Source organism: Myxine glutinosa, chromosome 9 (assembly GCF_964187855.1).
Source record: "Myxine glutinosa chromosome 9, kmMyxGlut1.1, whole genome shotgun sequence".
NCBI lineage: Eukaryota > Metazoa > Chordata > Myxini > Myxiniformes > Myxinidae > Myxine > Myxine glutinosa.
The window spans coordinates 82,863,346-82,889,849 of record NC_136269.1 but is presented as its reverse complement, the minus strand read 5'-3'; the positions used below and the strand labels follow the sequence as shown (position 1 = coordinate 82,889,849).

Here is a 26,504-nt window from a genome sequence, read left to right as displayed (position 1 = left end):
TCTCTACCCTCAAGACTGAACTCTCAAACCTATCTCCCTCCTCCAAATCCTGGTGGCGTCTGGTCAAATCTATTTTTGGTGTTTGTTCACCCTCCATCCCCTCCCTTTCCTCAAATGGCGACACAGCTGACATTGTACATGAAAAAGCTGAATGCCTCAACTCTGTGTTTGCCTCAAAATCTTGTGTCCCAAACCCAACTCTCTCTCTGTTCCCACCTTACCCAGTTGAACCCAACTGCTTCTGGACACTGTGTCCTCTCCTGACAAGGTGGAGAAGTCTCTGTCTATCCTCGACTCTGATTCTGCAACTGGACCAGACGGCATCAGCCCACGGGTCCTAAAATCCTGCTCTGCTGCTCTTTCACACCCTCTCTCTGTTCTCTTCACCCTCTCTTTTGCTCAAGGTCATCTGCCATCAGCTTGGAAATCGGCCAACATTACTGCTTTACAAAAAAAAGGTGGAGAAACAGATCCTTGCAACTACAGACCAATCGGCTTGCTCCCAATAATCGGCAAGATCATGGAATCCATCATCGCTTCTGATATTAAATCCTTACTCTTCTCCAATGGCTTGATCTCGGATCATCAATTTGGATTCAGACCAGGTCATTCTATTCTGGACATGCTACTTCTGCTGTCTCAACAATGTATGCAAGTCCTCAACTCCAAACAGGAAATCAGAGCCGTCTCCCTTGACATATCTTGTGCCTTCAATATGGTCTGGCACCCTGCCCTGCTCACCATACTCTCCTCTTATGGCATCCATGGAAATCTCCACGCATGGTTTGCGGACATCCTCTCCTGTCGTAGTCAACGTGTGGCTCTAAATGGAATTCTCTCATCTCTCCTTCCTGTCCAGGCTGGAGTTCCTCAAGGCAGTGTTATGGGTCCTGTGCTTTTTCTGGTCGTCATTAATGATCTCTCTGACTCTCTGGAAAATCCTCTCTATCTTTTTTCAGATGACTCCACTCTCTGCCGCTCCATATCTCATCCCTCATATCGGCAGGCTGCAGCCTCTTCACTCTCTGCCGACCTGGATAAAATCACGAACTGGTCAAAGAAGTGGAACATGTCTTTCAATTCTGACAAATCTCACACTCTCATTATGTCTCTCTAAAAAGACTGCATGGACAACCATCGCATCAACTTTCTCAACAATCCTCGAAGAAGTTCTGTCACTGAAGATTTTGGGTCTCATTATCTGCCATGATCTTTCCTGGGAAAACCACATTTACAAGGTGGCCTCCAAAGCCAGTCGCCGACTGGGCATCCTCCATTGTGCAAAGTCCTTCCTTGGCACCTCTGAGCTCCTCACCGCATGCAAAGCTTTAATCCGCAGCTTGATGGAATACTCCTCTCCCCTCTGGGCTAGTGCTCACACCAAGCTCGGCTTCATGCTGTAGAAACCAAGGCTTTTATAATCATTAGAATCTCCCACGATGGCGTTGACTCTGACAGGTTGGTGGTCTTTCTGTCTTCTACTGACTCCTCTCCGGCTAACACCCCCTGCTGCTCTGTCCCCCAAATATCCCTGCACAATATCTGTCAGCAACCCTCTTCTTCTGTTGGAAATGCCAAAATGAAGACTCTCTGCTCACCTTCACTCTTTCATTCCTATTTTTCCCCACCTCTGGAACAAACTCCCACACACTCTTCAATTCCTCTCCTCCCTCCAGGTCTTCAAAACAGCTGTTCACCACCATCTCTTATCTTTCCCCATCCAAAACCTTGATCTTTTCTACCCCCGTTAATCCACGCAAAATCGAACTCCTTCATATTTCATTTTCTTTCCTGAAAGTCCTTGTAGTGTCCATCTTGTTTATCTCGTGTACCCTGCCCCAGCCCTCTCCCTTCCACAGCTCTCCCGATGTCCCTGTTCTCTACTGGTGTTCTTTTCCCCCTCTCTCCCCATCTTGTCTTCGGCTCCCTTTTGTTATATGTTCTATGTGTTAGCTCTTACACGAGCCTCGACTTGGTGTAAAAAAAAAATAAAAAAAAATAAAATAAATTCTTTGTGCATAGGGACAGCCCTTTCCCTCAGGTACTATTGCAAGTACTCGGATTTAGGCTTATTGTAGAAGCTTTTTGATCCATTTTAGGTAACGTTCATTATCTCGCACACATTATTCTTTATGGTGCTCCCAGCATTGCTATTTATAGAGGTTTCTGCTCATGCATACTGAACATTCTGTGACGTCAATTTGAAAGTCGTGTATTTTGGTAATTTTGAGTTGTCATTTTAAGCTTTCTTTGCAACTGCTGATCTGTCATGATGCATTTATGCAAAGTTGAGGCATGTGCTTGGCAGATGAGGCGCAAAGCGAGAAAGCCAAAGACAGCATCAGGGCTAAGTGCAAGCAGTACCTGGAAAGAGCCGAGAAGCTGAAAGACTATTTGAAGAACCAAGAACAAGGCAAGTCAGGGAAAAAGCCCGTGAAGGAGTCACAGAATGACAAAGGGTAAGAATTTTGCTTCTGATGTATTTGAGTTGAACCTGTGCTTAACAGATTTCCAGCTCATTGTTGATGCTTTAACCTGTTTCCAAACCTTGCATCATTGTGGATGTCATCCTAAACTGCTGTTGTCGTCACTCGTGTTTGCTTGCTTTTCAGGCCATGAATATCTGTTGTTAACAATAGCACATACGTACATCCTATCTAAGTTTGATGCTGTCAAAGCAATGTTCTCGGAGAAAGTCCACCAGGTGGTTGATCTCTGTCTTCTTAGCTGTCGCGAACACAGGTTTCTTCAATTTACCCTACGATCCTAATGCCCGAGTTGTTGAGATATTTTAACATCCTTTGTTTAATCAGTATGGATATTGAAGTATAAGCTTCCTATTTGGTGTTCACATGTGAAACATTTCTTGAACATTTTCCAAAAAAAAGTAAAGAGCAAAGATGGCGTCATCAGGAGGAACCTGGATAGGATTCGGGTTTCAGCCACTACTTGCCTACCCTCAAACCGATCCAAGCGCAGCCAAGTGAGCCTTCCAGAAAAAAATATTTCTGCAGGAATTCACTTCTCCAAAGACAGGTAGATAAAGAAAGAGAGAAGTATAGAATAAGCAAGAACTAGAATAGAATGAATAAAGAAAAATATGAAAAAGTAGAAATAAATGTGAAAGGAACAAAGATCCCTAACTCCTAGCCCTAGCTCCTAGCCCTCCAACTTATTCCAAAATTATAAACAAATGCAATATAATATCAATTCAGACAATATATTGGACATCTTAACATTATGCTGTTAATTGGACATTGGACATCTTAACATCTAACATTAACATTAACCTGTTCAACACTGCATTCAACATTTAACCCACAGCATTTAACCCCTGACTATCTCTTCTCCTTCTCCCTCCTTTTTGCTTTGAATATTTCCCTATTGATTCTTGTTTTTTGCAATTGTTTTTATGTTTTGCTATGCATTATGTTTTGCACTCTGTCAAAGCGTCTTTGGGCTCCCTGAAAAGCGCTATATAAAATAAATGCATTATTATTATTATTGTTATTATTATTATTATTACTAGGGCATGCCCGTACTATATCTATATCTAAAATTATATCCCCCCCCTCTATTTACATGAAATGGTTTGGTCCAAAGCGAACGGCTTGCGAGTGGTGACAATCCCCCCCCTCTATTTACATGCAATGGTTTGGTCCAAAGCGAACGGCTTCCGGAGTTTGGTAAAGAAATCGCCATCGCGTGCACAAACGCGCAGGAAAGCGAATGAATCGCAAATTCGTTTTTATTAGTTGTAAAACATAGTTTAACGCCAACATAGTTTGCAAACGTGAAATAAATGAATACGCTCTCAAATGTGCCATCCGAGGCAGAGTGTGCCCGCCACGTTCGGCACACGCGATCGTTCGCTGCTCTCTGATTGGTTGAATCGTTTTTTGGACATAGCTCGGTAAGTAATTGTCCGATTAATATGAAACCTTGAAAAGGCACATCCTCGGGTCCCCAGCAATATACCTGGCAAGTTAAAAGTATATCGGACCCGTGGTTGTCGAGAAACAGCGGTCACAGACAAACGTACAGACAGAGATTACTGGAATTATAGATAGACTAGGGCATGCCCGTACTATATATATATCTAAAATTATATCCCCCCCCCCCTCTATTTACATGAAATGGTTTGGTCCAAAGCGAACGGCTTGCGAGTGGTGACAATCCCCCCCCTCTATTTACATGAAATGGTTTGGTCCAAAGCGAACGGCTTCCGGAGTTTGGTAAAGAAATCGCCATCGCGTGCACAAACGCGCAGGAAAGCGAATGAATCGCAAATTCGTTTTTATTAGTTTTAAAACATAGTTTAACGCCAACATAGTTTGCAAACGTGAAATAAATGAATACGCTCTCAAATGTGCCATCCGAGGCAGAGTGTGTCCGCCACGTCCGGCACACGCGATAGTTCGCTGCTCTCTGATTGGTTGAAGCGTTTTTTGGACATAGCTCGGTAGGTACTTGTCCGATTAATTACAAACCTTGAAAAGGCACATCCTCGGGTCCCCAGCAATATACCTGGCAAGTTTCAAGTATATCGGACCCGTGGTTGTCGAGAAACAGCGGTCACAGACACACAGACAGACACACAGAGATTGCTGGAATTATAGATAGATGCTGTGGCAACAAAGAATCGTTGAAGATAAATGCCAGTATGCTTTAAAGGGGGAACCGCAACACTAATCTATCCCTTGATACCATACAAAATAGATATGTCTTTTTCCGATTTGCGATTTATAAAGTAATTTTGCGATTAAAAGTCGAAATCTTCATGTTTAGCCATGACGTCACACTCAGAAGTCGACCTCCATAGTTGTGCTGTCTACAGGTTACATCGCAGTACGGTTTGCAATTGTAATTGCTCTGATATGAATGCAAAATGGGACCAACCGATTAATAATCGTTTTGGTCAAATCTATTTCGCCAGGGAGTAATGCATTCGATCGTGTGTGTGTGTGTGTGTGTGTGTGTGTGTGTGTGTGTGTGTGTGTGTGTGTGTGTGTGTGTGTGTGTGTGTGTGTGTGTGTGTGTGTGTGTGTGTGTGTGTGTGTGTGTGTGTGTGTGTGTGTGTGAACAAAATATCTGGAAAAGTTCTGAACGGATTTGGATGAAAGTTGGTGGGATGATTGCCCTTGGGATAAGGAAGAATTGATTAGTTTTTGGTGAAGCTCAGGATATTATTCCGGATCCAGGAATTTTTTGAAGGATTTTTTACCATTGGAAGATAGGGCTCAGCAGCGGCCACCCACGGCAGGAGTATGCGCTCTGCTGAGTGGCGTTCTAGGTTTTTTAAATGTTTTTAAAATTTATTTATTTTTTGTTAACCATGTGCTTGAACTATCTATCTGAGCCAAATATTATCAGAGAAAATTTTGCTGGGTTGTTATCCTTTTAGCCCCTCCGTGTATTTGTGCGTAGTCGTGGACAACATTTAGTTTCTCAGCTCCGTTGCCCCAAATGGTATTGTTCGAGACTTGAAAGGAATCGAGCTCTTCCTTGCAATGTAATTATCTGCACACTTATCCTCAATCGATCACTTATGTGTTGTCTTGCATTGCATAATTAAATATTGTTGCGGATCTCAACGTCGGCCTTTCCCCTTACCAAGGGGGGATTAATCCCCTTGTCTTTTACTAGCCGACGTGATCCGGGGCTATGACGTTCCTTCCGGTCAGCGCTGGGTAGGGTCGTAGGCCGAATTCCTAATACCTAATTACCAACGCCTCCCAGGAAGCAAGGAAATAACCCCGCCCGAATCACGGTTGTCGTGGAAACGCCTAGCGATAGCGAGCCGTGATCCGAGCTGTTAATAAGAACTAACCCGATCTGAGCGGTTCCGAATCGTGCCACGCTTACCCAATGGAGGAAAGGACTGATACGGTCTCGTCAGGAAAAACAGGAAGAACAGATTGGTTTATTAATAATTTGTCCAGGAAGGAGGAGAAGAACACACAGTGAAGCTTATACAGTCTTAACTTATCCCTGGACAAACGGGCCCGTCACACACAGACACACTCACACGGGGATGTAGGTTGTCGGGTTGATGGTCCCGGGATTATGGCGTCCAGGCAGCTCACTCCGGTCCCCCACTCGTACCGTGCAGCAGATGGTTAGAGCGCCAGAAGCTCCCCGCGGGTCGTTTACGCGGAGCGGACAGTTACAGGGCGAAAGGCACGGCTGGCTGGCGGTTACTGGCGACCACGGTCGCGTACGTATTAAATGCACTCGCGCTATATGCGCTCCCAATACCGCTCAATAGACGCTCCCTAATGCAAGTTCAATAGCATACGTGCTCTTTCAAAGCGCGTATCTGTTGCAGTCCTCTTCCAATGCGCTTTCCTCACGAGTCCTTTGCAAGCTCTCATACAACGATTCCTTCTGGCCAGTCCTGTTATACAGTTCTCTCATAAGGGCAGTCCTCATACGAGTGCAGTTGCGTCAGTCCTGTACGAGAGTCCTTTGGTAGGAAGTCCTTTTTACCAAGCGCGATTCCTTCAGTCCTCTTTACAAAGCCCCTCGCTCATCAGTCCTGTTCTATTGTTCTCTCATAAAGGCAGTCCTCATACAACGAGTGCAGTTACGTCAGTCCTCTTTACAAAGCCCCTCGCTCATCAGTCCTCTCGAAGGGCTTTGTACGCGCGGTTATATAGCGCCGCCCAGCGAACCCTCTGGAACTTGCCAGCCGCGCTCTTACCACGCCCTTCACGCCATTTCACTCGAGCCCTGGTTGGTTGTTGGCTCTCACCGTCTCCGCCTTTGACGTGCTGCTTGACGTGGCCATACCACGACCTCGCGCTCCTCCCCCTTTCCAGGCCTACCTCGTGTCATTTGGCTAGTTTCGAGCGAAAACCTTTGCCAGCAGCGAACGCTGCTGGCAAAGGAGGTGGATTAACCGAATCAGGGCGCGGGATGGATGTTGCCCAACGAGGTCGATTTGGAGGGTGGGCCGCAAAATGAATGGGACCTAAGCTTATTTCATTTACACAACACAGGTATCACTAATGGGAATGGCCTTATTCTCACACATACTATGACATAACTAATGTTCTAAGGTGGCCTACGTGTTGCATGTGGACTAACTAAGGGGGGAAACCTTTAACCTTTAATGATCAATATGTACACTCTCAAAACCGCAACAATATTATTAGAAATTCCTTAATGTTGCAGTCAGAAGAAATTTTTATTTTCATGTTTGAGACATTGTTTGGCCAGTTTCAAGCCAATGGTGGATCAACATTGGGATTGGAAAACATTTTTGCTGCAACTTAGTGACATGACTGCTATATATTGACCTCACTTTTTTAACACTGTGTGTGATATATTGTTTTTATAACTAAATGTTGATCTAGACAAGGTTGCTTACAATTTGTGATGTGCCTTAGTAGAATGGCTTACTTGGAAAAATTATTCCTTTGTTCTAATTTTTTTCCATGTTGATTTTTTTTTTTAATTTAGAAGTGACAGTGATAGTGAAGGAGACAACCCAGAGAAGAAGAAAATGCAAGAGCAGTTGCAAAGTGAGCATAATTCTGCTTTGTTTCCTGTAGCAGGTCATGATGGAGCCTGCATGTGTATCACCAAAAGATTAACATGGGATGGGAAACAACTTCTCTTTCAATCAAACGAATTGTTTTTCCATATCCTTTCTCCTTCCTCACACCCTCCCCCTCACATATCCAATCTCAACTCTAATTGTGGAATTCCTGCTGCTTTAGAATAACATTTCACTCAGTTATACCGCTGAAATGTGTGGTCATGACTACTGATTATTCTGACCTCGTCCCACAGGTGCCATTGTCATGGAGAAGCCCAATGTGAAATGGAGTGATGTAGCTGGGTTGGAAGGAGCTAAGGAAGCTCTAAAGGAAGCTGTGATTCTGCCCATCAAATTTCCTCATTTATTCACGGGTACCTAAGACATCACCTGTTGTATTTTGAGGGGCAGGGAATTTTTGGAAGTGTTTAAAAGGGCATGGGAAATTCAGTGATTTTATTATTGAAGTTGAAGCTAAAAGCTTCGCCTGCAAGTTTTGACGGGGCTTAATTAAAGCATCGCCTGCTGGTTTTTAAGGGGCTGGATGCCTTGCCTGCATGGTTTGAAGTGGATGGAAGCATCAAGGGGTTTGACGGGGCTGGAAGTGTTGCCTGCGCAGTTTGACGGGGCTGAAAGTGTCACCTGCTTGGATAGATGGGGCTAGAAATGTCGCCTGTGGGGTTTAACAGGGCTGGAAACATCCCCTGCAGGGTTTGATAGGGCTGGAAGCATCACCTGCAGGGTTTGATAGGGCTGGAAGCATCACCTGCAGGGTTTGACAGGGCTGGAAGCTTCTTGACAAAGTGGAGTGGAGTGGAGTGGAGGGCGACTGTCATGTTGTGTGGGTTGGGGTGCATGGTCGAGGTGGTTGCGTTGTCATGACAGGGTCAGTTCTGCATTGCTGGGAATGGTAGGATCAGTTCTATGTTGATAGGAGTTTGTAGGTGTGAAGCCTTGGGTAAGCGGAGGGTGTTTGCGGAAACAGAACAGATCTGAGCTGGAACTTGAGGTATTCAGAGAGGAAAAAAATAATGAAAACTGGAATGTCTGCTGGTATACTTTTAGGAAAACGTACTCCTTGGCGTGGAATTCTTTTATTTGGACCACCGGGGACTGGAAAGTCATACCTGGCGAAAGCTGTGGCTACCGAGGCGAACAATTCTACATTCTTCTCTGTCTCGTCCTCCGACCTGGTGTCCAAATGGCTGGGGGAGAGTGAGAAGTAAGTGGTTTTTTTTTTTGGTTTTTTTGTCACTTTGCAAGTGTGGTTTGGGGTTCCAAACATAATTCCTGGTTGCATCAGAATTCCCTTCTCAATTTTCTGTAGATGGTGATTGTTAAATTCTATATTCCTGGTTGTCTGTGAGCCATCCATGAATGAGATTTGGTAATGGTCAAGAAGAAATGATGAACTAGATGGTATTCAAAGAACATTTACCTCGCGAAGTCCAGAGAAGGAATTGGTGCAAGCCAACTCTTCTGCTTTTTCAGGTTTTTGTTTTTCTTTGACAAGCTGTTTGACTTCGTCAAACAAGACAAGTTTGACAAGTATTTTGACAAGATCGGACAAACTTTGACAAGTTTCTTTTTTCTTTGACGAGACGAGCCTGGTGTTGGCTTAGGCCTGGTCTTGGCTTAGCGGTTAGGGTGCAGGCTTGGGATCCTTGGATCCTGAGTTTGAATCCCAGTCGATCGCTGAATTAACACCAGGGGGGTTGACTCAACCTGTCATCTTTACGAGGTTGGCAAATCGAGTACCAGCTTGCTGGGATGTATGATCCCGGTGTGTACCCCGATTTAGAATAGGTACCCTGTGCATCGTAAGGCGACTAAGGGTTGGCGTCAGGAATGGTATCCGGCCATAAAAACATTGCCTCAAACAGGGAACCATGATTGTCATGGGGCCCGCAAGGCTAACTCCTGCTCTAGCGGGGAAAAATGGCCTTAAAGCGATCATTCATTCATATTTGATCCAATATAGTTGATGGACCAGTGACCGATGACGTCACTTTTATCAAACTATTTCCCATGGATAGTTGATCAATTGGTTAAAGTTTTGCATTGATTGGTTAAGGAGTTTCAGAGAAATAGATTTTCAAAGATTTTTGCTGAGATCCAATATGGCTGCCCAACCACGTGGCCTATGACATCATAAATTTACACTCTGGCTCCAATTGAGTAGGGGTTTAGGTGTGTGAAGGTTTGTGTTGATTGGATAAGATTTTTTTTCTGTCCAAGATGGCTGCCAAACTACATGAACTATGACATCATCATTTTCACACAAAATGCAGCAATTGTGTTAAATGATATTTGGAAAGTTTTGCTTTGATAGCTTCATCTGTTTCAGAGAATTTTTCCTCCTTTGATGCAACATGGCTTACAGGCCATGTGATCTATGATTTTTTTTGTGAAGACCATGGTATCCCAGAGGCTTGGGGAACATGTGTGTGAAGGTTCCCCTAGATATGTCCAACTCTTCTGAAGGTTTTAAAAACTTATTAGGTTAAATCCAATATGGCTGCCAGACCATGTGACCTGTGATTTATTAATTGGTTACGCTATATTCCACAATGCTCGGAGATCATGTGCATGAAGTTTTGCATCGATCTGGCCAGCTGTTCTAGAGAAGACTATTTTTATTAAAGTTTATGTTCAATCCAACGTGACTGCCGAAACCATGTGACCTATGATGTCATCAATTTAATTCTGTCAACCAAATTATCTCAAGATGACCCTCAAAAATTTTCAAACTGATCGGATGAAGTGCTGCAATTGTCAAATTGTAATGAAGGCACCGATGACATCATCATTAACATATTATGTTATTCCCTATGGGGAGTACTTGAAAATGAGCCATGTTTCAATTTTTTCCATGGAGCGGTTTCAGAGATAGAGGTCCAATGTTTTTAGGTTTTTCCAAGATGGAGCCAGTAAAACTTGACCGATGATGTCATAATTATGACATATATTCTACAGGAGGAGCTCCTTTGGTAAAAATTCCATGTCGATCGGACAAACGGTTGCCAAAAAAATGATTTTTTAAAATGCAGACATGAAAATTTCGTATGTACATATTGTCCTGTCCGTACATATTGTCCTGTCCAGCTGGTTACCAACAAGCTTTGGACGGATGAGTCGAACCAGCTATAACTCCCGAGGTGATCTCCAATTTTTGCGGTTATTGACGCACGTGGGACTGAAGAATCATGAAGAATCTGCCATGATCTTTCCTGGGAAAACCACATTTCCAATCTGGCCTCCAAAGCCAGTCATCGACTGGGCATCCTCCATCGTGCGAAGTCCTTCCTTGGCACACCTGAGCTCCTCACCACATACAAGGCTTTCATCCGCAACTCAATGGAATACGGTTCTCCCCTCTGGGCTGGTGCTCCTGCCTCACACATAGCTCGTCTTCATGCTGTTGAAACCATAGCTTTCAGAATCATTGGAATCTTCTGCGATGAAGCTAACTCCGAGGGCCTTTCACTCGCTCACCGCAGGCAGGTAGGTGGTCTTTCTGTCTACTACCGACTCTTATCTGGCCTAGCTCCCCCAGCTCTATCTGTGCTCTGTCCCCCAAATATTCCTACAGGTCACACAAGATCTGCCAGTAACCCTCTTTTGGTGAAATTGCCAAAATCAAGACTCTCTGCTCACCTTCACTCCTTCATTCCTCTTTACTCCCGCCTCTGGAACAAACTCCCTCACTCTCTTCAATCCCACTCCTCCCTCCAGGTGTTTAAAACAGCTGTTAACCACCATCTCTCGTCTTCCTCCATCCAAAACCTTGATCTCTTCTACTCCTGTTAATACAGGATCCATTTTGGTCCAGTTAAGTGCTGGAAAATAAATGACTTATTTTCTTACCTTACACTGTGTGTGTTTTTGTGTCTGTATGGAGGATCCTTACCTTAGCATTTTACCTCAGCATTTAATTTCTTTATCATCATTCTGCACCTTATTTTATTGTCCCCCGTCACACCGCGGAGCGAAAGGGGGACTATGGTTTGTCCGTGCGGGCAGGCAGGCGTGCGTGCATGCGTGCGTGCGTAAGCAAAGGACCGAATTCTAATTTAGTGTGTGGGTGCAACCCACGTCAAAATCCAAGATGGCCGCCACCATGTATGTCTGACGCCATGTATGTCTGAACCTGGTGTGTGGTTGTATCTCGGCAGAAGGAAGAACGCTATTGAAAATTGGGTCACCATGTCAAAATCCAAGATGGCCGCCGCCATTTATGTCTGAACCTTGTGAGTGAAATATCTTGAAAAATAAACGAACTACTAACTTATAATCTGGTGTGTGGGTGTATCTACGCATAAGGAAGAATGCTATTGAAAATTGGGTCGCCACGTCAAAATTCAAGATGGCCACCGCCATGTATGTCTGAACCTTGTGAGCGGAATATCTTGAAAAATAAGCGAAGTACCAACTTCTAATCTGGTGTGTGGGTGTATCTCGGCATAAGGAAGAACGCTATTGAAAATTGGGTCACCACGTCAAAATCCAAGATGGCCGCCACCATATATATGTCTGAAACCTGAGCGAAATATCTTGAAAAATAAACGAACTACTAACTTCTAATCTGGTGTGTGGGTGTATGTACGCATAAGGGAGAACGCTATTGAAAATTGGGTCGCCACGTCATAATCCAAGATGGCCGCCTTGCGTCTTCCACTTTGTCAACTCGGATCACTTCACCGACGGGGGACCGAGGCGTAACGCTTGTTGTAAATAACAATACGTACGGATAAAACCGGTCGCTTAACCTTGGTTTTCATGTAATTATATACTGCATAAGTGCATATGTTAAAATGCCCCTGTTACAAGTGAAATTGTAGACTATGAAACGTGTGGAGATCGTTGAGATTCACCCTGAAATTATACCCAACATTTCTTCATAAAGTGAGGAAGTAGCCCTTTATTGCTTTTCATACTGTTTGCTTTATTGCATTTTAATAGTTCCCATGCACTAAAAACGATATGTTGTGAACCTAATATTTTGCATTAATGTTGCCTAAGAGTTATCAGGTATTACGTGACCCAGCAGTGACATTTAACAGTTTTCACTCAGTCACGCCATGACCCTCACTGTGGAAGAATGCATGTTCCTCGTTGAACATGATATCAAGAATGCACCTTTTATTTAGATTTTAGAGTGTCAAATTACATTTAAAAGTAAGTCAAATTGTGTCAAGAATGCAATTGCACACTACTGTGAGTGGCTCCAGAGGATCGTAAGAGAACAAGACTGTTTTGGATGTTGTGATTTTACAGATGAGGCATGGTTTCATCTTTATGGGCATGTAAATTCACAGAACACTCGTTTATGGCTAAGTGAGCAACATTATGCAAAATATGAAAGGCCATTGCATTCCATGAAAATTGGTGTTTGGTGTGCTGTAAGTTGGCAAAGAATAATTGGCCTAATTTTCTTCTCAGAAACAGTAAACTCAGAATGTAAAGGAAACTCAACATAATAAATGAGTTTCTTGGGCACCTTGCAGAAGACGAAATCAACCAAGGAAGGTTTCAGCAAGATGGTGCCACGAGTCACACTTCACGATACAGCATGAACAAACTTAGACTATTGTTTTGTGACCACGTAGTGTCCAAATCATTATGGCCACATCAATCCCCAGATCTGATGTCTCCAGATTTATTTTTGTTGCGATATTTGAAGGATATCGTGTGTGCTATAAATCCAAGCACTCTTGGTGAATTAAAAATAATTAAATCCGTGACACAATCAACAATATTCCCCAAGAAATGCTACAATGCTGTGAAGAATGAATTTGTGCCTGCAACATGATGGTGGATACTTTCAGCACTTCATTTAAGGTAATCAATTATGTGGATCATGTCACGTCTTTCTGTAACGTTAGGCTACATGTACGCAAATTATTAGGTTCCTAACTGATATTGTTTTTAGTGTATGGGAATTATTTAGGGTTCTCAAATAAAACAATCAGTAAATGTGTAGCAAATTGCTTTGTGGTTGAGGAAAGGCTTGGCCTTCCGAATGACAGAAGCGACTGGTCCTTGAGACCAAGTGATTGTGCTGTGGAACCTATAAAATTGTCCAAGGAATGCACTTCATCCTTGTCTCGACTTTCATCTATCTATAATTCCAGTAATCTCTGTTTGTACGTTTGTCTGTGACCGCTGTTTCTCGACAACCACGGGTCCGATATACTTTAAACTTGCCAGGTATATTGCTGGGGACCCGAGGATGTGCCTTTTCAAGGTTTTAAATTAATCGGACAAGTACTTACCGAGCTATGTCCAAAAAACGCTTCAACCAATCAGAGAGCAGCGAGCTATCACGTGTGCCGAACGTGGCGATCAGACTCTGCCTCGGACGGCACATTTGACAGCGTATTCATTTATTTCACGTTGGAAAACTATGTTGCCGTTAAACTATGTTTTAAAACGAATTCAAACTGCGATTAAATTAAAACGATTCATCGTAACTGCGATTTGCGAACTTCCGGACAGTGAAGACTTCACTTCCGGCAGCCAATCACAGAACGCTTTGTTGCGTAGGCGTGGCCGATGTGAGACGAGCGGAGCTGAGCGCGTTACGAGCTGACCGCCATTACGGTACGTAATTCGATTTCTTATGCGCATTATTTCTCCCAATTCAGTCAGAGCGAAGGGCGGAAGCGAAGAGCGTTGTTTTTTTTGTTTACGGGCGTACGGGCGGGGTAGAGCGTACGGGTAGCGTTTTTTTTTTTTTTTGGCAAGGAACGGGCACCCACGTACGGGCAATGCCCTAGTGTTCTACAATTACTGCATGTTGGCAGGTTCTAACCAGGCACGTCGTTTGATCACCCTCCGAGTTAAAAAAAAAAAATAGATGATAAGACGTGATGGTTAAGTGGAGTAATATTTGTGTTACATGATTAGCATCATGAAAATTTCCCTCATTTATTTTTCAAATGTTATTACGTCATTGTCTTCACATGCTGTTCTATTATAATTGTTTACATGTCCGTGTAGTTTTTTTTCCCCATGCTGGCAGCCATTGTCCTGTTGTCTTTAAATAAAATAAATTAAAAATGCCATATTGATCTTTAACCAAGGGATTGTGCAATCTTTTTTTGTCCCCCAAATTTTACGTACTATTGCGCTGGGGAAAGGAGTAAACTTAAGAATCCACTTTTAGTATTGTATCAATACTGTATCAACCTTCAATGTACATATCTACAGCTTGTACAATGCTTTTGGTGTTTTGTCGACTTAGGTGTCTAACATTTAATTGGATTCTCACATGCATGTTTAAATGTTGTAATTTGCGACATTTAAACATTCATTAACTTGAAACATAAACACACCCCTGATATTTTACTCTCCAGCGATTTCTCTGGGTATACATGTACACATACATATACATATACATAATGTATACAGATACAAATTGTTACCTTTGTGGGGGGTAGGCCATGATTACCTTAGCCCATGTAGAAGTGTATAGATTACCATGCTCCATTTGTCGCGATGAAGAAGAATAACCGCCATGTACATAAGTTGGGATCCGGTAGACCGTATATTGTACAAGTGTCCCCATGAGAGGGGTGGGGTTATGTTAATTAGTTAGGGATTATGGGTAATGAATCCCCTGTATGTAAATGGCCTCTGTTATTTTTCCTCTGTTCCTTATGACAATGCAGCACACACACAAAGCCAGGCAATAGTGCATTAAAAGACACGAAATAAAAGCGAACCGGAAACAGGACTTTGAGCACCATAGATGATACCACCGACGTGTGATAACATCAAGCAGGCAGGTCCCGGAGGCCACGCCCCAGAGAGCAGTGATTGGTGAGATTTGTCGAGCAACGAAGAGAGGGATTGACTGATAGGACCAGGCACGGGCAGTGTCGGATGACGTCAGAGCCTCGAGTACAAAGGAGTTGGAGGGCCGACATTTTCTCTCTGTTTCTGGATCTGGAGGTGAACGGGCGCCGATAAGCTCTTGCGGTGGGACAGTCTCAACAAACGGTCGACGTTTACGAGCTCTTGGCTTTTTTTTTTTTTTTTTTTTTTTTTTTTTTTTTTGTTTGTTTGTACAAAGTCGAGGCTTGTGAAAGAGCTAACATTTATCAAACAAACAAGTCAAACAAACAAGCAAACAAAGTATATAAAAAGGGGAGCGGTCGACAAGATGGGGAGAGAAGGAGAGGAAGCACACAAACACAACATTTGAGAGCAGGGACATCGGGAGATGTGTGGGAGGGAGAGGGCCTGGGGGGAGGTAGGATAGGTATAAAACGCAAGGATATCAAGGACTTCCAGGAAAGAAGTCGGCACCTCAAAAAAGTGGATTTGGGGTGAAATTAGCGGGGGTAGAAAAGATCAAGGTTTTGGATTAGGGAAGATAAGAGATTGTGGTGAACAGCCGTTTTAAAGACCTGGAGGGAGGAGTGGGATTGAAGAGAGTGAGGGAGTTTGTTCCAGAGGCGGGAGAAAAGAGGAATGAAGGAGTGAAGGTGAGCAGAGAGTCTTGATTTTGGCAGTTTAACCATAAGAGGGTTGCAGGCAGATCTTGTGCGACCTGTAGGAATATTTGGGGGACAGAGCCCAGAGAGAGCTGGGGGAGCAAGGCCGGAGAGGAGTCGGTAGAAGACGGAAAGACCACCAACCTGCCTGCGGTGAGTAAGTGAAAGGCCCTCGGAGATAGCGTCATCGCGGGAGATTCCAATGATTCTGAAAGCTTTGGTTTCAACAGCGTGAAGACAAGCTAGGTGTGAGGCAGGAGCACCAGCCCAGAAGAGAGAGCAGTACTCCATGGAGCTGCGGATGAAAGCCTTGTATGTGGCTGTGGGGTTTGGTGGCGAACGGTTGTGTTCCGACATCATCATTGTGATTGTGAGGAGAAGCGAACTGCGGACCGAGGCCTGCGTTTCCCGCGAGCGAACTGTGCACGGAGGCCTGTGCTGTTTCCGCCAAAGACGCGGGGGTTTTGACGATTCCCGAGGGGGTTCAGGAGATGCTCAGAGCTTAGTACCTAAAAACAAACGCAATTTATTTTCACCTTTATTTTTCCCTTTGTGTGAATACAGGTCCGTATGGGAGCGCTCCATTTAGGAATCTTATTTTATCGTGCATTCCTTGTTCGCCGGCATTTCTTCAATAAAGCTGGTATTTTTGTACATTTTAAATCCGTGTCGGTTGGCATTAATTATCACAGGTTCGAAGACGCCCGGTGGCACCTGTGAAGGTAAGTTCGTCATTCTGCTTTCCCTCGCGTGTAAAGAACAGTCTTTTTTGACTGAACACCTCGGAGTGTAAGCTCGTTCGGCTCTCCGTTTCCTTGGAGGATTTTTATCCCGAGGAACAGGACAATATACAAATACAGTGAAACCTTGACTTACAAGTTTAATTCGTTCTGTGACCGAGCTCGTAACTCAATTTGCTCGTTTCTCAAATTAAATTTCCCCATTAAAATGCATTGAAATGCTATTAATCCGTTCCAGCCCCCCAAAAACCACACCAATTTTTTTTGTTACGTGTTTTTAAATAAGAAAAATGTACTTTATAAATAACAAATAATGTATAAACAAGCACGACCTCGTATATACTGTACATAATAAAAGAGAATGTAAAGAAATAAACTGGTTTTATTAAGTGTATTTACTCACACTCCTCACTGTATTTACTCACTGTATTTACTGACACTGTCAACCACACAAACAACAACTTCTCCATCTCTTCATGGACAGAGGTCCGGAGCTTTGAAATAATCTTAAGGCCCTTGGCTGGCGTTATAGCCTTTATCGACTCCTTCTGCTTCAAAATCGTACATATCGTAGAAGTACTACGATCGTACTGCCTCGCCAAGTCAACAACACGCACACCTCGCTCATGTTTTTCGACGATTACGTGTTTTATATCCAAGCACATCATCCTTTTCTTCTTCTCAGCACTGCCCTTGGCAGTTGGCACTCTATTTCTTAGGACCCATGGTTAAAACTAAGAAATTTTCCAAAATAAACAAAATGCGAAAACAAAGCAACAGCGATACGGCAGAGATGCTTGCACGGCAAGATAACCACGTGAACTGAACGTTCGTTGGGCCACCTTGTGGCGGGTGGCGTAAGCTCGCTCGCTCGTAACTCAGATCTCAGCTCGCATCACAAAGCAAAATATCGACCGAGCGACGGCTCGTATCTCGGAAAACTCGTAAGTTGGTGCACTCGTAAGTCAAGGTTTCACTGTACTTATAAATCTATAATGTGCATTATCTTTTCTTCACAACACAAAAAAAACCTTGTTAACAACAGACAAGGTAATGTTTGGTAGCAGGGATTACAAGACATCTGCACCAACCTATCTGTTGACCGAGGCCTGCTTCCCTTGTTTCCCTTGTTTTCTTGTGCAGGCTGGTGAAGAATCTGTTTGTGATGGCACGGAGCCACAAGCCATCCATCATATTTATCGATGAGGTTGACTCATTGTGTGGTTCGCGGAATGAGAATGAGAGTGAAGCAGCACGCAGGATTAAAACTGAGTTTCTGGTGCAGATGCAGGGTAGGTTTCAACTTAATTTTGGGTGTTTGCTTTGTTCTTGTTTTGTTGCATCTTCATGCTCACTTTTGTCTTTGTCCCTTGTCCTCCTTTTCCTTTCCACCCTTTTGTTTGTTTACCTTTCACCCTTTGTCACTCTGTTCTTCTCTGAGCCTTGCTTTATGTTTATAGACAAGAATAATAATAAAAAGCAAGGTCTTGGAATCCTTCATCACAGTGGACATCAAATCCTTCCTGTTCTCCAATGACCTGCTTTTAGACCGTCAGTTTGTTTTCAGACCTGGTCACTATGCTGGACGTTCTGCATCTGCTCTCCCAACAATGGGCGGTTTTTCTGGACATATCTCGTATATGATGCTTGCCTATGGCATCAAAGGTCACCTCCTCTTATAGCTTACAGACTTCCTCCACTTGTAACCAATGTGTGGCTGTCAATGGGAGTCTCACAACACCTCTCCTTGTCAAGGCTCGAGTGCCCCAAAGCAATGTCTTGGGCCAAGTCCTATTCCTAATATTCATCAATGATCTTTGTCTCTCTGGAAAATCTTTTTTATCTTTTTGCTGACGATTCCAATCCTCTGCCGAGACGTCCCTCGTCTTTCTGATAGGCATGCAGCAGCCTCTTCCCTCTCTTCAGACCTTACTATATAATAATCAGAAGCTGGTCAAATACTTTTGGTTATTTATATTTTGATTCCATTTCTGCTTTTCCCCAGTTTTTCTTTCCACTTCCTTGCTTGGAAGTTTGGAGTTGAATATGGTTTGTTTCACCCCATGTCCTCATCCCCTTGTTCTCATTACCTCCACCACCAAAGGTGGGCAGACATTTTGTTTTCACGTTTGTATGTTTGTCTGTCTGTGAAAAGGATGGATATCTCAAAATGTTGTGGACCCGTTAGGACGAAACTTGGTGGGCAGGTTGTGTGTGTGACAAGGAAGAATCGATTCCGTTTTGGTGAAGATTCGGATCCGGATCCGGCTAGTGGAATTTTTAAAGTGATTCTTCACCATTGGAAGATGGGGCCAAAAACAGCGGGGTATCTCAAAAAGTTGTGGATGGGTGATTTTGATTAAATGTGATTTTCTGGTGTACTCTGAGATACAAAACATAAACTGTTCATCTGGTGGAGGTATGCTCTCCACTGAGTGCTGTTCTAGTTTTGTAAGTGATTCTTCACCATTGATTGATAGGGCCAAAAATGATATAAGATACAGCGTGTTATTTCAAAAAGTTGTGGACGGATTTGACAAAACTAGCTGGATGAGATAGTTAGGCGACGAGAACAAGCGATTAGATTTTGGTTCAGGTCCGGATGCAGATCCGGCCTATCAGTGGGATACGTAACGTAAACTGTTCAGCCTGATGGAGGTATGGGCTCGACCAAGTGTCATTCTAGTTCTTCCCCATGTCATTTTCCTTCACGTCTCCTCTATTTTTTTTACCTTTTCTCTTTTTGTTGTTGTTGTTGTTGTTGTCCCCCACCTCCCACTTTTCACTGTTTTTTCTTTATTTATTCTGTTTTGTCTTTGCTCTGTGTTGCCTGGTGTTGGCTTAGCGGTTAGGGTGCCGGCTTGGGATCCTAGGAGCCTGGGTTCGAATCCCGGTCGATCGCTGAATTAACGCCAGGAGGGTTGACTCAGCCTGTCATCCTTCCGAGGTCGGAAAATTGAGTACCAGCTTGCTGGGATGAATGATCACGGTGTGTACCCCGATTTAGAATAGGTACACGGTATCCCTGCGCATCGTAAGAGCGTGACCAAGGGTTGGCGTTAGGAAGGGCATCCGGCCATAAAAAACATTGCCTCAAACAGGGAACCATGATTGTCATGGGGCCCGCAAGGCTAACTCCCGCTCTAGCGGGGAAGAATGGCCTTAAAACGATCATTCATTCATTCATTCATTCTGTGTTCTCGTTCCTCCATGAGCCTGGACTCGACATACAGTGTAAAAAAATAATTTATTTGCATTAGGGCATTAATGCACGGTTGCCGCACATCAGCGTCATTAAAAGTCATTATTTTTCATCTCCCTTAACCTGCAGGAACCATTTAATGGCATGCCTGTGCATAAATTGCATGATGGACAAAAATATTATGAGACATCGGTGCACCTTCATGTGACTTAAAACGACATTAATACACAATCGACAAATACTTGTAGCATGTGTGCTTTGAGCCTAGGTTCTGAGCGTCATGGGCTAATATTTCAGATTGGAATGTGAAGTAGGCTGACTTTCAGTTTTACCTTCTGTATTAAAGTTAGACGTTGTTGTCAGTCGCCCTGAGCTTGTTAAAAGTATCGACGTGCTGACTTTTCATAACGCTAATACAATTACCGATTCTGAAAGTTGAGTGGTAAGTTGGTTTTGCTTCACACACATTTGCGTTTCTGCTATTGTTGACTTTTGTTTATTATAGCTGCTATGGAAGTCCATTGTAACATATTGTAGCTATAGGATTGCATTCACAATTGAGGTGTGTTGGCATATTATTGTAGAAGTGAATAATTTATTTATTTTTCCCTCGAAAATGGCATGAACTGGTGGTGTGTGGTTAAAAAATGATTTGTGGATAGGAGCGGTATACATGTCAAATGTATATGCTACATGTAAAATACTGCATATTGGCAGGTGGCATATGGCATGTCGTACGCAAGGTGATAATTAATAATCTTAAGTCAGGGGTTCGCTGTTTCAGATGAGGGATTTGAAGTCCGTCATACGGTGTGTTTAATGTATTGCTCGTTTTGGTAGGTGTGGGTGTAGACAACGAAGGCATTTTGGTACTTGGTGCTACCAACATTCCTTGGGTGTTGGATGCGGCCATCCGTAGAAGGTATGGCTTTACAGCTATTTTCACCAATGTTGATCATGCCAATGTTGATTTCCCCCTTAATGGAGAGTTGCTCTCTTGTTATATTGATTTTTCAAAGGCTCGGCTCTGATGATTTATTTGTGTTGGGGCCCAGGTTTGAAAAGCGGATTTATATCCCACTGCCTGAGGAGCCGGCACGAATTACCATGTTCAAGCTACATTTGGGAAACACACCACACAGCTTGACGGATACCGATTTCCGTGAGCTGGGCCACTCCACATCTGGATACTCAGGTGCAGACATCGGAGTTGTCGTGCGGGATGCACTGATGCAACCTGTGCGCAAAGTGCAATCGGCAACACACTTTAAGCGGGTGAGTCGGAGGTGTTAAACTTGATTTTACAATTGTAATGACGTCTGTCCCTCGCTGATTTCTCACCAAATTACAATAATATAAATGAACAGGATTATAAATGTGAGAAAATTACGGGCTCAGACTGGGAATCGAATCCACGTCCTCTGCAGAGTACTGGTGCGGTACACCAGAGGACTTGGGTTTGATTCCCGGTCTGGGCGCATAATTTTCCCACATGTTTCCACATATGACTGGAAATTACAATAAGGAAAGGCATCACCAGGGGGCTTTATAAACAAGGTGGCCTTTGGATACATTTTAATGTGCTTCAAAAATCTTGTATGTTGCACTAAGTTCAAGAAAAAAACAAGCATTCTGTGTATTGCGCTGCAATACATGTCCCCTACCGGCAGTCTGTCGTCCGGAAAACTGTTGGGGAAATTACCAAAGTTCAAAATGCCATAACTTTGTCAAAAATGATCGAAACGTCGTGAAGTTCGAACTTGATCTGTAACTTATTATGAGGAAACCATGTACCAAGTTTGAAATCATTAGCATTAAGTGTGTAGACAAAAAAGTCCGGAAAACTGTTCTTTGCGTGACGGACTGTCAGACTGACAGACTGACAGATGGAGGGACGGAGTGCAAACCTATAGTCCCCTCCGGTGTACACCAGTTGGGGACTAATAAGAGGGTGGTGTGGATGGTCATCATAAACAAGCGTTCTGAGTATTGTGCTGTAATACATGTCCCCTACCGGCAGTCTGTCGTCCGGAAAACTGTTGGGGAAATTACCAAAGTTCAAAGTGCCATAACTTTGTCAAAAATGATCGAAACGTCATGAAGTTCGAACTTTATCTGTAACTTATCAGGAGGAAACCATGTACCAAGTTTGGAATCATTAGCATTAAGAGTTTAGAAAAAAAGTCCGGAAAACTGTTCTTTGCGTGACTGACAGACGATCATTCATTCATTCATTCATTCTGTGTTCTGTGTTGACAGACAGACTGACAGACGGAGGGACGGAGTGCAAACCTATAGTCCCCTCCGGTGTACACCGGTAGGGGACTAATAAAAGAATGAATAAAAGACAGATGAGCGAATTTAGACAAAATTCAGTGGCATGTATAACAAACTTGCTTCTGGAAACTACTGCAGTTGTATCCCATATGTAAGACCCATACGTGTAAACAGTTGAATCCTGGGGTCTTATGAAACACTGAGCCTGTTTCCCAAAAGCCTGGGATTCGATTGAAGCTTCCTGTAGCATCCCAGAGTGTTTGGTTTACCAAACATATCTCGTTTAATTTGATTATAGGGAATTGAAATAGCTGTACAATTGATCAAAAAAGTTATTGAGTGCCAATGTCCTGTATTTTACGTTCTTCCACTTTTCCCCTGTGTATCTGCAGGTGCGTGGGCCCTGTCGCAAGGATATCGATGTGATTGTAGATGACCTACTCACGCCTTGCTCACCTGGTGATCCAAATGCTTATGAAATGACCTGGATTGATGTGCCAGGCGAAAAACTTTTGGAACCTATTGTGAATCTGGTATGTGACCATTGCTCATGCCTATTGTGGTCTTTTAGATGTATGTGGACAGCGCTTATGCAAAAGCATTGTTAACCCACATGCGTGAAGCGAATATTGGGGTTAAGCAGTTGGTTCACTTTGTCTGTCTGTCCACAAACATCAGTTTATGATTGAGGAACAACTTGATTTCAATTGAATGGTGTGTTTTGAACACAAATTGGAATTGGACCATGAATCGGAAAACGAACCTGTAGTTCACCAGTACTTCAGCTCTTAATTTGTCCCGTCCGTGCATGTGCAGAGAGGAGTGGGGCAAGGTATTGCCTGTCTGCCTGTCCAGCAGTCAAACAAGATTGAAAATCACCAGGAAACTTCCTGTTTTTAGCGACGTCATAAACAACACAAACAAGCATTCTGAGTATTGCGCTGCAATACATGTCCCCTACCGGCAGTCTGTCGTCCGGAAAACTGTTGGGGAAATTACCAAAGTTCAAAGTGCCACAACTTTGTCAAAAATGATCGAAACGTCGTGAAGCTCGAACTTGATCTGTAACTTATCATGAGGAAACCATGTACCAAGATTGAAATCATTAGCATTAAGAGTTTAGAAAAAAAGTCCGGAAAACTGTTCTTTGCGTGACGGACGGACTGACAGACTGACAGACTGACAGACGGAGGGATGGAGTGCAAACCTATAGTCCAAACCTATAGTACACCGGTAGGGGACTAATAACAGGCACAAATAACGAATGGTAACGGGTTAAATAAAGTGGTGTAAAAGATGCTGCAACAAGAGTACACCTCCAAAAAAAAATTCTACAATCTTCAAAACTTGAACAGTGTCGAACACAAATCGCCTTCTTGGCACTTTCAAAGACCTTCTGTTTAGCAGTAGTTGGACAAAATATGATGCCATCTTACATCATCTTGACAGCTCTTGATTGTAATATATATATATATTTTTTTCTAACTTTCTTCCATAACATTTTCTTTCTTCTTTCCAGGTCGATATGCAGCGCTCTCTAGCTACCACAAGACCAACAGTCAATGAAGCTGACCTTTTAAAGCTGAAACGGTTCACAGATGACTTTGGTCAAGAGGGATAGGATCATCGCTTTGTAGATTTGACTTATTTTATTCATTTTCTTCACAGTTACACGTGCGTGTGTCGTTCCACGTTCATCACTGACTTTACTTCCTCCCAGTTTTTGCCTCTACTGTTTTTTTTTGGAAGTCGAAACCTAAAAGAAAACGACCTTTCCAGTAGCAGGCTGTCCGAGGAATATTATTTTAATGCCTTTTGAAGAATGTATTTGGATTTAGTTGAAGTATAATGAGGATCAACTATTTACATGCATGTTAATGTACATACCGTATTCAGCATAATGATAGTCAAGTTGAGGTATACGATTATACATTACAAAATCACATTGGTGAAGTTTACTCGAAATTAAACGAAAGCTTAAATTATTCCCACAAGTTTTGTGCTGGAATGGCACCATAAAATTTTCACATTTCTTAACTCTTGAAGATTTGAGCCATTGGAGTAATTTCAGCTGTGGTCTGCTGTGGTCTGAAGACACCATGGCAGTTGTCGTTTATTGTGACTTTGGACATTGATTTTGTCGGGGGGTGGTGGGTGGAGGCTTTGCAGTTAGAATGCAATTAGCAAAATTTGACATCTTTTAACTGACGCATCTAGTTGCTTTTGTTCTTCTTATCTCGCTGTGTTGCGCTGCGTTTGGACCTGAGCTACATTCACATATCTCGGCTGTCAGCAGCTGCGTTTTCGTGAAGCCTTGCACCATCCATTGATTTTTGGGTCATTGCTATGTTTGATGTTATTACTGATAATTTTTTTATTTTAATTTTTTTTTGCCTTTTCAAGAAAGTGTAAATAAACATTGCATGTTTAATTTGGAAGCACGTGTTTGTATATTGTATGTTGACACTTTGATTCTAATAAAAGGGTCTGGATATGTTCCAACCAATCTTTTTGTCCTGTGTATTATGCAACATAGTGGGAAACCAAGCTTTCATTCTTGAATAATTTGATTTGTGTCGTGATCACCATTTTTCCCAAACTTCCTTTTTATTGGGAGAATTTTTGATTGTTTTGCAGACGAGTTATCCCAGCAATCTTACTGTGAATGACAACAAGCTAAAAACGAACTCGTTACTTGGAGGGTAGCTGGTTGGTAAGGAGGTAGGTACATTCACTTATTCCCATGCTTGTTTGAAAAACGGGGATATTGTAATCGGCTCTGTCTGGCCATACATTACGCTATCTTGGGGTTGTATACATCAGGATGTTAGTGGTGGTGATCCAGTTCCAACTATTCAAATGATGTTGCCTCAATGTTGCCTCAATGTTCCAGCGTTGGACCAACATCGGTTTGCTACCTGGGGCTGCTTGGAGCAACAGCCACGAATGACGTTTTATGCAACCCTAAGCAGACCTAATGTGTTTTGTGCAACCCTAACAGGTGCCTTGTAATGAAGGAACACCAAAGGTCCATCATTGTTTGTCCTTTATGATTTTTCAGTGGCGGTTCAAACACCTTTCTGGTTCTGGTTTTGTCAGGCATTTAGTCAATGAGCAGGGTTACCTTGACAGACCATGTAATCGAGGTTCTGATCATGCCAGCTGAGTTCGGTGTGAACTTTATGGGTTGTTGAAGATCCCTTCATCCCTTACTCAAGTTTAATGTGGAGGCACGACAGCTAATCCTGAGAATTAAATTATGCCGGAGAGAGAATTAAATGATGCTGGAGAGGGACAATTAAATTAGTCTGGAGATCATTATGCTGGAGAGAGAATTAAATGATGCTGGAGAGAGAATTAAATTAGTCTGGAGATCATTATGCTGGAGAGACAATTAATGATGCTGGAGAGAATTAAATGATGCTGGAGAGAGAATTAAATTATTCTGAAGATCATTATGCTGGAGAGAGAATTAAATGATGCTGGAGAGAGACAATTAAATTAGTCGAGATCATTATGCTGGAGAGACAATTAATGATACTGGAGAGACAATTAAATGATGCCGGAGAGAGAAAATTAAATGCTGGAGAGAATTAAATGATGCTGGAGAGAGACAATTAAATTAGTCGAGATCATTATGCTGGAGAGACAATTAATGATACTGCTGGAGAGAATTAAATGATGCTGGAGAGAGACAATTAAATGATTTGGGAGATCATTATGCTGGAGAGAGAATTAAATGATGCTGGAGAGAATTAAATTATGCTGGAGAATTAAATTATGCTGGAGAGATAATTAAATTATGCTGTAGAGAGAATTAAATAATGCTGGAGAGAGACAATTAAATTATTCTGGAGATCATTATGCTGGAGAGAATTAAATTATTCTGGAGATCATTATGCTGGAGAGAGAATTAAATGATGCTGGAGAGAGAATTAAATTATTCTGGAGATCATTATGCTGGAGAGAGAATTAAATTAGTCTGGAGATCATTATGCTGGAGAGACAATTAATGATGCTGGAGAGACAATTAAATGATGCCGGAGAGAGACAATTAAATTATTCTGGAGATCATTATGCTGGAGAGAGAATTAAATGATGCTGGAGAGACAATTAAATTAGTCTGGATATCATTATGCTGGAGAGACAATGATACTGGAGAGACAATTAAATGATGCTGGAGAGAGACAATTAAATGATTTGGGAGATCATTATGCTGGAGAGAGAATTAAATGATGCTG

At 42.8% G+C, this 26,504-nt stretch overlaps 1 protein-coding gene across 2 annotated transcripts in view; it reads left to right on the top strand.

Annotated features, from left to right (window-relative positions):
- The window catches only part of LOC137417302 (vacuolar protein sorting-associated protein 4A), a 297,125-nt gene extending 272,356 nt beyond the window's left edge, over nt 1-24,769 (top strand). Inside the window, exons 3-11 of one of the 2 annotated variants that reach the window (XM_078784475.1) lie at nt 2,309-2,459; nt 7,465-7,526; nt 7,798-7,917; nt 8,609-8,765; nt 17,928-18,076; nt 20,827-20,908; nt 21,042-21,261; nt 22,656-22,796; nt 23,783-24,769. In XM_078784475.1, coding sequence (XP_078640601.1) covers nt 2,309-2,459; nt 7,465-7,526; nt 7,798-7,917; nt 8,609-8,765; nt 17,928-18,076; nt 20,827-20,908; nt 21,042-21,261; nt 22,656-22,796; nt 23,783-23,884 — 1,184 coding nt within the window. In that variant the 3' untranslated portion in view covers nt 23,885-24,769. The remainder of the gene's footprint in view (nt 1-2,308; nt 2,460-7,464; nt 7,527-7,797; nt 7,918-8,608; nt 8,766-17,927; nt 18,077-20,826; nt 20,909-21,041; nt 21,262-22,655; nt 22,797-23,782) is intronic. The other variant, XM_078784477.1, reaches the window with a different exon arrangement.
- Nucleotides 24,770-26,504: the final 1,735 nt, after the last annotated feature.